The 9,651-nt window shown below is 40.0% G+C and overlaps 1 protein-coding gene across 1 annotated transcript; it reads left to right on the forward strand.

Annotated features, from left to right (window-relative positions):
* Positions 1–6,959: 6,959 nt before the first annotated feature.
* LOC128367698 (uncharacterized) lies at positions 6,960–9,185 on the forward strand. The gene is made up of 5 exons (XM_053328311.1): positions 6,960–6,979; positions 7,076–7,186; positions 7,961–8,237; positions 8,345–8,550; positions 9,042–9,185. Exons 1-4 carry the CDS (start codon positions 6,960–6,962, stop codon positions 8,546–8,548), a joined length of 612 nt encoding a protein of 203 aa, XP_053184286.1. The 3' UTR covers positions 8,549–8,550; positions 9,042–9,185.
* The last annotated feature ends 466 nt before the right edge of the window (positions 9,186–9,651 follow it).

A 9,651-nucleotide genomic window follows, 5' to 3' on the forward strand; every position in this document is an offset into this window, starting at 1 on the left:
TGATCTGTGTGTAATACACAATCCTTAGATCAGAAATTTGCCGTTGGGTGGAAATCTGCTGCTATTTTCACAACTTATGTGTGACACTGCCCAACAGCAATCTCCAATACTTATTGACCTAAATTAATTTGTTAAAGACTATACTATACTATACTATTTTTTCTTTTTTTTTTTGACTAAACCTAGACTAAAACCTTTTTGACTTTTCGTCGATTAAAACTAGACTAAAACCCTTTTGACAATCATGATACCGGTCCTGATCAAATTTGTTGACTGCCCTACTTCACACGTTCACACCCGCTAAATGTTTTGTGCTGCTCCCGAGGGCGCAGGTTATAACATAAAAACAAAAATGCTATGATTCGGCTCGAACCACTCCGTCAATCTCCGTCAATTCACGGCTTCATTCACACACACTTCCACTCTATTCTTTCAAAATAAACCACCATGCATACACTGCGCAAATGCTCAAATCAAACAAAGCTTAAATACACCTTCAATGCTGTTAATTAAACACAATCTTATATACAAAACCGGTTATAACAACATTATTATTGTTACTCATTTCTACTCCTACGGTTTATACTTTGACACACTTATTATTTTTCAGCATGAAATATTTAGTACTTTTATTCTTTAATCTGATTTTAATTTTGTGTTGATTTTACCTTTACCTTTTCTTAATTGTTATACCCGCTCGTCAGCGGTGATAAGCTGCTTTACTGAACTAGTAACCGCCCGCTTATTATTATTATTATCATAAGCTGCTTTACCGAACTGGTAACCGCCCGCTTATTATTATTATTATTATCATAAGCTGCTTTACCGAACTGGTAACCGCCCGCTTATTATTATTATTATCATAAGCTGCTTTACTGAACTAGTAACCGCCCGCTTATCATTATTATTATTATTATCATTCCTTCCTTCCTTTTACTACTTCTCCCTACTTCTCCCTGCTTTCAATTCTTTCGCTCGTATCGCCAGCCAAATCCTCCCCCTCAAACACAAGGTCGGCGACAAGCCAACATACAACATGCAATATTTACTTTGTCTCAAAACTCAGAACCATCCACACTCTGTTCCGCTTGTAATGTATTCAGTTAATAATCATGGACACAAGGACATACGAACATACAACACAGACGGGTGCATTCAGCTTTCCGTAACTCCCTTTTTTCTTTTGATGGTTATAGCGGTTGTTTTTTTCTTTTTTCAACATTAACTTTTGTGTGAAATTAGTTCGGTGCGTGGGCCGTTATAGGTTCTTATCTTTTTGGGCGGACTCCCTTCACATCTGCTCACTCCGCTCACAAGTTCAAAATCAAATAAAATCAAAGATCATCAGGAGTCGTCCAGCTGAATGCAGTTAGAGTTTTATTGTCGACAGCAAAACCCGGAATCACAATACACAGACCATGTCCATGCACCAGTGACACAAAGAGATAAGACTCTTAGGGAGTCTTTTTTATACTGTCAATATGGCTGACCCTAGCCAAAAGTTACAACCCCTCGCCATGTTTGGTGTACGTTTAACCAATCAGTTTTCTTCCAAAACACATGATATCATCTTGGCCCAGACTCTTGAAAATACAGGTGCTTCCTGGCCTCCTCCCATGTTGAGTTGTTTTTGGGTTTTTTGGGTACACAACTGCTGCTGGCTCAGCAAATCTTGGCGCAGGTCATGTCAAGTTCAATCTGGCCTGTTACCTTGTTTCAACTGCATTCGTTTTCAATAATATTGATAATAATGATTATAATAATAATAATGATAATGATGCAGATTATCTTTAAACACATATATCTTCATTTAACATAATGCCTTCAGATATAATCACCTTTAGCATACGATGGTCAACAATCAAGTACCCTTTTAACAGATACAACATTGTTCATTATTAGTAATTATCCCCTAAATTTTACACTACAGATTCTTAACCTGTTGGACCTTGAGGCCCAGGGCCCATTAAATATTAACACTGTATAGATATAATTGATCTCTTTTATTAAACTTTTATTAACGTTTATTGATAATTCATGGAACAAATATAGCAAGAAAGAATGTAAAGGCCTAAGTCAGGCTTATTCATAAAAAAGACCAATGTTTAGATTTTACTTTTAACAAAAAAGGAAGGACTCAGATTGATTTTTTTGTTCATTCTCATGCTGTCTATTATTTCACGCCATGAACCCAAAGCAATATCAAAGCCAAAAGTCTGAAACTGAAAAAAAGATTTGAAACCAAAAAAAACATTTTAGATTAAAAGGTCGTCAATTACAGCTACTTGGTTGATGACCAAAAGCTGCATCACAATAGCCTGCATCAATTTTCACACATTATGTGGTGTAGTAGCAGTAGAAAGAAAGAAACATCAGGCTCTGTGTAACTTCCACATTTTCCTTTCTTTACTTTGCACACTTTTTCAACCAACAACATTACGACACCACAGTGCTTTATAGCTCTTACTCTCTACCCAGCATAACTATGCCACCTGGTGGCCTGGAGTAGCAATAGCTCTGAGAACACAACATTTCCCCCTTTCTTAAAAAATGTTTTTTCCATATCAAAGCAAATACTGTAACCCAAAAAAAAGTTTTCAAAAACATCTTGTAACTGCAGTGATAATCCTTATATCACTTCACTTAGTAACCATTAGCAAACTTTTTTTTTTCTTAAGAACATTACTGCATTACTGCAACAGCATATATTGGTCACGTATTTTATACTTGAACACTTTTGTTAGAACAGAATATAAGTCCTTCTTGCTATCTCAAGTAACATAGTCTTTGAGCCACTCCGGCTGTTTTTTGTTTCGCTGGCTCCTGCTTGGTACAGTGTCACTTGGAGCTGGCTTCTCCAACCTTTGTTCTGTGGCTGGAAGAGTGAAACTCTCAGGCAACACTGACAGGCGTGAAGCATCCCAAACTTTCCCATCAGTGAGGGTGTAGCTGTGAGGCCCTTTCTGCTGGATCACTTTGTGAGGCTCACTAAACTTGGATCTCCCCTTCTTGACATGTACAGGGTTTCTCACACGCACCAGGCTTCCTGGGTGTAGTCTGGGAGCCTTAGCATGTCTCTTGGCATCTGTGTATGTTTTCATGTGTAGTTGTTTCTGTTTGACTCTGTCTCTCAGTTTGTTGTCTCGAACAGCTGTGACGTCAGGTTGAACAGAGTTTAGTTCTCATCTTTCTGCCATACATGAGCTGGAAGGGTGATATCCCCGTAGCTGCGTGTGGTGTAGCTCTGTAAACTTGAAGGAACTCAGTGATGTGAGCTTTCCATGGAGCTTTCTCTCTCTCTGCAGTAAGGATACTTTCCTTTAGCACCCTATTCAGTCTTTCTACTGCCCCGTTTCCTTGCGGGTGGTAGATTGTGGTTCTGATATGTTGAATATCCCGCTCTTCCAGGAAAGAGGACAGTTCTGAGGAGGTAAATTGTGGGCCATTATCCGTCACCACACTTAGGGGGTTCCCTTTTTGGCTAAACACAGCACTCATGAAGTGAATTACTGTAGCAGTAGTGCACTGTGGAGCAAAACAGACCATGTGAATGTGGCGTCACGCAGCACTGCTCTCACTGGTTCCACCACTGTTGCATAGTTTTGTATGAACTTGGAGTACCATGATGTCAGACCAAGGAAGGATCTGAGAGAAGTAGCATCAGTTGGTGCTGGGGCATCACGAATAGCTATAATGTGGTCATCATTTGGCAGCAGACCATCCTTAGATATTGTGTGTCCCAGGTAAGTCAGCTTTTCTTGATAGAACTTGCATTTTTCTGTATTCAGACGGAGTCCAGCTTCCTCCAGTCTGTTTAGCACAGCTTTCAGGCGTTGTTCGTGGTCAGTACGGCAGGACGAATACACTATAATGTCATCCAGGTATGCTTGGACTCCTGTCAGACCTTGCAGCACAATGGACATCATTTTCTGAAATGCTGAGGGCGCCGATGCAAGTCCATTGCAAACTCGTTTGTACCTGAACAGTCCCTCATGGGTTATGAAAGCCGTCAGATCTCTGCTATCCTCATGTAGAGGAACCTGATAGTAGGCGTTTGCAAGGTCGATAGTAGAGAATAAGGTCGGTCCTCTGAGCTCTGAAAAGAGCTCCTCCATGTGTGGAATGGGGTAACTATCAGTCACCACGGCTTTATTGGGCTCTCTGAGGTCTGTACACATACGGATTCTGGTTGAGTTCTTCCGCTGCGTCACCACAATCGGAGACACCCAGGGAGACGCATCAATTTTCTCAATGATGTCAGCCTCTAGTAGCCGCTTTAGCTCTGCCGAAACAGCATCTCTGACAGCAAATGGCAGCCTTCTTAATTTCAGTTGCACTGGCTTAACATCCTCTCTGACTTTGACTTTGTGCACAAAACTTTTCACACAGCCCATGGCAGGTGAAGGCGGAGCAGCGATGGTAGGTGCAGGCGGAGTATGGAGTTTATTCCCTATCTTAATTCAAGAGCATATTAAATGGATTTGAGAGCAGTATTTATTGATTTCATGCTCAGATTTTGTGATATTTTCTCTCAAAACTCTGCTCTCGCGCTCAAATTTGCTCTGCGCATGCTCACAGTGTGTCCTCGCACTCGGTTACAACGCTGCTCGCACAGATTTCTTGCGCTCGCACTCGAGTTCTTCCTCTCGCACTCAAGTAGTTTGTGCTCACGGATCTCTGCTCTGCTCTCGGATTTTTTGTGGATCAAAGCTGTCAACCAATAGAAGGCCGGCTAGTATTGACCAATCAGACTGTCCCTGTTTTTTTTACGGGTGCGTTCGTTGTTCTTCGGGGAGCGTCGCATACGGGCGGGCACTCTGTCAACCGGGTTTATCCACTCCTGACCTCCGCTGCTGTAATAAATGTGGTGTCTTACATCTTTTTGACCACTGTTGGAATAAAATATAATTTAATAAATACACACGAGTCCGTGATTTTCATTAAAATAGCTATATTGTATTATAATAGCCGCATGGCACAGTGCTCTTTTTTCGGTGTGCTGGTGCAGAAACCGATGTCACCCTTGAGCTAGCTAGCTTTCGGGCCATCTCTAGCGACCTCCACCGAGTGGGCAATATGGACCGGCAGCAACGCCAAGAAAATCAGGCAAGTTGTTTTTAAATTCATTTTAATTAACAATATATTAAGGCTATTCAATATTTGATATTATACCTGGTGTTATACATACGCGAAACTCACAAAATCCATACAAAAATGTATTTATGTAGCACAACTATACTTGTATGACAGTAAATTAGCTAATTTAGCTTGGTTAACCTTTACCCTAACTTACTCAATGCGTTGGCTAATGCCCTTCAAGGTATCGAATATCAGAAATCACTAGATATTAATTCAATATTTGATATTATACCTGGTGTTATACATACGCTAAACTCACAAAATCCATACAAAAATGTATTTATGTAGCTAACCCTGATCCTTTTTTTTGTTTTGAAAATGATTTATACCATTAATAATTGCAACGTATGATCATACTATGTGCAACATGTGATCCTTTAGGAGGACTTGGAAAGGAGCCGACCTAAACATTATGCTTATTATTTACTTATTATTAAGTCATCATGTTAAAAGGCTGCCTTATCCTCATCAGGAAGTGGTGTTGAAAATGTTAAATATGAACATTCTTGTTTCAGGTCATGTTTACTGTGCTGGATATGCATTGCTTTCTTTTCCAACAGAACCTGCTCAGACAGCATATCTTGGAGAGACTGCAAACCAAGTTGCAGTATGTCATCAGTCATCCTGACTTGGACTTCGACTATGTACATTTCTTGTGCACTCATGAATTCGTACTTGTGGACGCATTGGCAGACCAGATAGACTTACCATTGGACGTGGTAGATGGGTTAAGAGAACTGTGCTGCCTGGTTAGACAAAACTTGGAAAATGAGCAACACACGTCAGTAGAAATACAGGCAGTGCAAGGGGCAAGAGGGCGACCTAAATTTATCATTGACCAGGAGAAATTGCAGGCTTTGATAGACTCCCAGTTGCCCATTCCATGTATAGCAAAACTGCTAGGAGTCAGTCAGGCTACAGTATTCCGCCGAATGGCAGAATTTGGAATTTCTGTTGCAGGGTCGTATAGCACAATGTCTGACCAGGAGCTTGACACCTTAGTTTCAGAAATCAAAGCTGATATGCCCCATATTGGCTACAGGTTAGTGATGGGCAGACTGAGGTCCTTAGGCCACAGGATACAGTGGAGCAGAGTCAAGGCAGCTATGCACAGAGTAGATTCAGTGGGGATTCTCACTCGTTTGACACAGTTAGGCTGTGTTGTTAGGAGAAGTTACTCTGTAAGGGCTCCCCTTTCTCTTGTACATGTGGACACTAACCACAAGCTCATAAGGTAAGTTTTTTTTCAGACTGTAGTTGTTGAATTGAATGAATGAATCAACACATAACTGGTCTCAGTTCTACTTTCTCTTAAAACAGGTACAACATAGTCATTTTTGGGGGCATTGATGGCTTCTCCAGAAAGGTAATCAGATTAAAAAATGTTTTTGTGAATTATCACTGATTTTTTATATGTTATAGCATATGACATGATCATATTTTAGGTTTGGTCAATAAAATGTCAAAAAAATAAAAAATAAAAAGTATCAATCAGTGTTTCCAAAACCACAAGATGGCATCCCCAAATATCTTGTTTTGTCCACAAACCAGAGAGATATTCAGTTTATGGTCGTAAAGGAACAAAGGAACCATAAATATTCACATTTAAGAAGCTGAAATCAGAGAAATTTGACTTTTTTTTTCTTAAAAAACTTCTCAAACTGATTATTAGATTATCAAAATAGTTGATTAATTTAATAACCAATTATTGTTTGATGAATTGTTGCATTATATTTGTGTCCAGATCATGTACCTGGAAGCCGCCAACAACAACAAGGCATCTACTGGGTTCTCCTTCTTCTTAACGGCTTGTGAGAAGAATGGTTTGCCCTCGAGGTATGTACACATGGTCTTGTATTCTTATGTACATCATGATGCTGTATTATATCAGCACTGTGAATTAATTAACTTTTATAAAAACCTCTTTACATACCAGGGTCAGAGGTGATCAAGGTGTGGAGAATGTAGACATTGCCCGTTTCATGTTTACTGTTCGAGGAACTGACCGAGCCAGTTTCATTTCTGGGAAAAGCGTCCACAATCAGAGGTAAATATAATCCTGTTTTTAGCAAGGTCACATTAATTGACTCAACCTTCAATCATTATTTCTGTATACCTGTGCAGTTGTTTGTCAATCAGGTATGATGCAAAGCCTGCAGAGCTAATTCAGGCAGACAATTCATGCTGTGCCCATCCTGATCTGCTGATCAGTCATCAGTCATATGTTTTCCTCATCCAAATAGGACAGGCTATTTAAACCCCTAACTTACCTGCTCATCCCTGGCTATGTTTCTGCTGTTTCTGCCAAATATAACTGCTGTTTCTACCTTGCTACCCATGAGGTGTTGCAAACCCACCACCTCCCCAGCATCCACCTTTGGGCTCTGTCTCTTGATCCACTGTGGGTGGGTGGGGGGCTTCTTCTGCTTCATTCCCTGTTATGTCCGGCAAAGCAGATCATTCAGGAAATGTATATCTGAGAGAGCCTGACTGCAGCCATGCTTAAGAATATGCATTGTAGTTGTGCTTCAGCTTAATGTTTATGCTTAAAAAAATGATTTGTCCTCATTCCAGAGTTGTCTAATTAAGCTTCAGCTATGATTAATTTAATTTAAAAAAAAAACATTTTAGTTAGTATTTATAGAAACAAGTAAAAGGGTTGCTTCTTCCTGTGACACAAGGATGAATCTGTGCAGTTTTGATCCTGCTCAATTGGCTTTCAAAACCTGTTATCATTCAAGTACCCTTTTGAACTTTTATTCTGTCTCTAAATCAGAAAGTGACATACTGTGTTTTTTATGACTTTACCATTTTTCAACAGAATAGAACGACTATGGCGTGACGTGTGGCTCGCAGTAACCAGTACATATTATGATGTACTGCACAGTCTGGAAGAAGAGGGACTACTGGACATCTCAAACACACTGCACATATTCCTGGTGCATTATGTGTTCCTCCCCCGTCTCCACTGTGACCTTCACACCTTTACTGACGGCTGGAACCATCACCCACTCCGCACAGAGGGAAACATGACCCCTCAACAGTTGTGGCAGTTGGGCCTGCTGCAGAACAGCACAGATGAGGCTGATAATGTTGAGGTGCACACTTTTTCTTTACCTATGTTGAACATACATTGATTGAAGCCGTAGCCCACATTTTGATGTCTTTTTCAAACTGTCAATTTATGCCACTGTTTGAATCCTAGGATCTGCAAGAACTTGACATAGACTGGGAGAGTGCCCTTTACAGTGATGAGTGCCAACAAGAATCTGGGGTTGTTGTTCCTGAATTTCCTTCACCCCTAACTGAGCAAGACATAAGACACCTTCAGGCAGTTGTGGACCCTACAGGCCCATCTGACTCCCATGGACATGACATTTACTGTCGTTGTCTTCAAATCTTTCAGTGAACGTTAGTAAGACTATACATCAACTACAGTGACATATACATTCAGATCCATGAACAGTCAAACTGTATACAATTATCCAAAAAAAGTATTTATTTGTACATACAGAGAAGGAAAAAAAATAAAATATAAAAACATTTAAAATAAAAATGAAGCCACAACGTAACGAAACATTGTTTGAAAAAGGAGTAGGTAGAAGTAAAAAAACATTTTCATTTCCTACCCCTTTTTAACTATTTTTTAGTTTGTAACAAACTGTAACCAAATATTACTTAGGACAACGTTATTACACCCTTAAGAATTCTTGCCCTTGCAAGAATGCCTCAAAAAGGACAACTTTAAAATCAACATAGGCTGCCATATGTTGTACAGGGAAGGTGATGGTGCTTGTGCAGGCTGCCACCAATGGATAGCATATCCTATGTTCCCCATATTCCTTCTGGCAGTCGTGGTTGAATTTAATATTAACTTGAAAACGCCTCTTCTCCTTCTGCAGGACGGGAACATGGCCTTGGCCTGTTATCCACTGGAGAAAGGCCCGTGGAGACAATGACGGACATGCAGCGAGGTGCAACCCAGAATCTGCCTCATCTGAAAAAGACAGAATTTTGAGAGAGTTGTTGTTGTACTGCTTTAACCAATTTTGGAACCTGCTGATTTGATCTATTCAATTTTCTAAAACAATTGCTTAAATTCAAATAAAACATTATCCTTAAATTCAGTAATAGAGTAGTAAATTATTTTACCTTGCTCCAGTTCCTGTAAAAAATCCTGCAAGTGGATCATTACAGTTTGCTCCACCTGTTCCTTATTGGAGCCAGCCTCACTGAACTGCGCTTTGCAAACAGATAAAATGAAGTCTGCATCAGCCTGTCAAGTGAAAGGAGATGACCCATTAGGCACTTTACACTCTTGGATTTAAGACCAACTCCAACACACCAAGAATACCATTTCAACTCAACTTCTAATAGGACCTTTGTGGTGCAAAACTGATTTTAATCTTAAATTGTGTCAATGGTGGACTTACTTTCATCTCTAACCCTGGCACAAACAAAGGCTTGCAGATATCAGGGTACTTGGCCATGATATCTGACAAGCCATACAGT

Source organism: Scomber japonicus, chromosome 11, assembly GCF_027409825.1.
Source record: "Scomber japonicus isolate fScoJap1 chromosome 11, fScoJap1.pri, whole genome shotgun sequence".
NCBI lineage: Eukaryota > Metazoa > Chordata > Actinopteri > Scombriformes > Scombridae > Scomber > Scomber japonicus.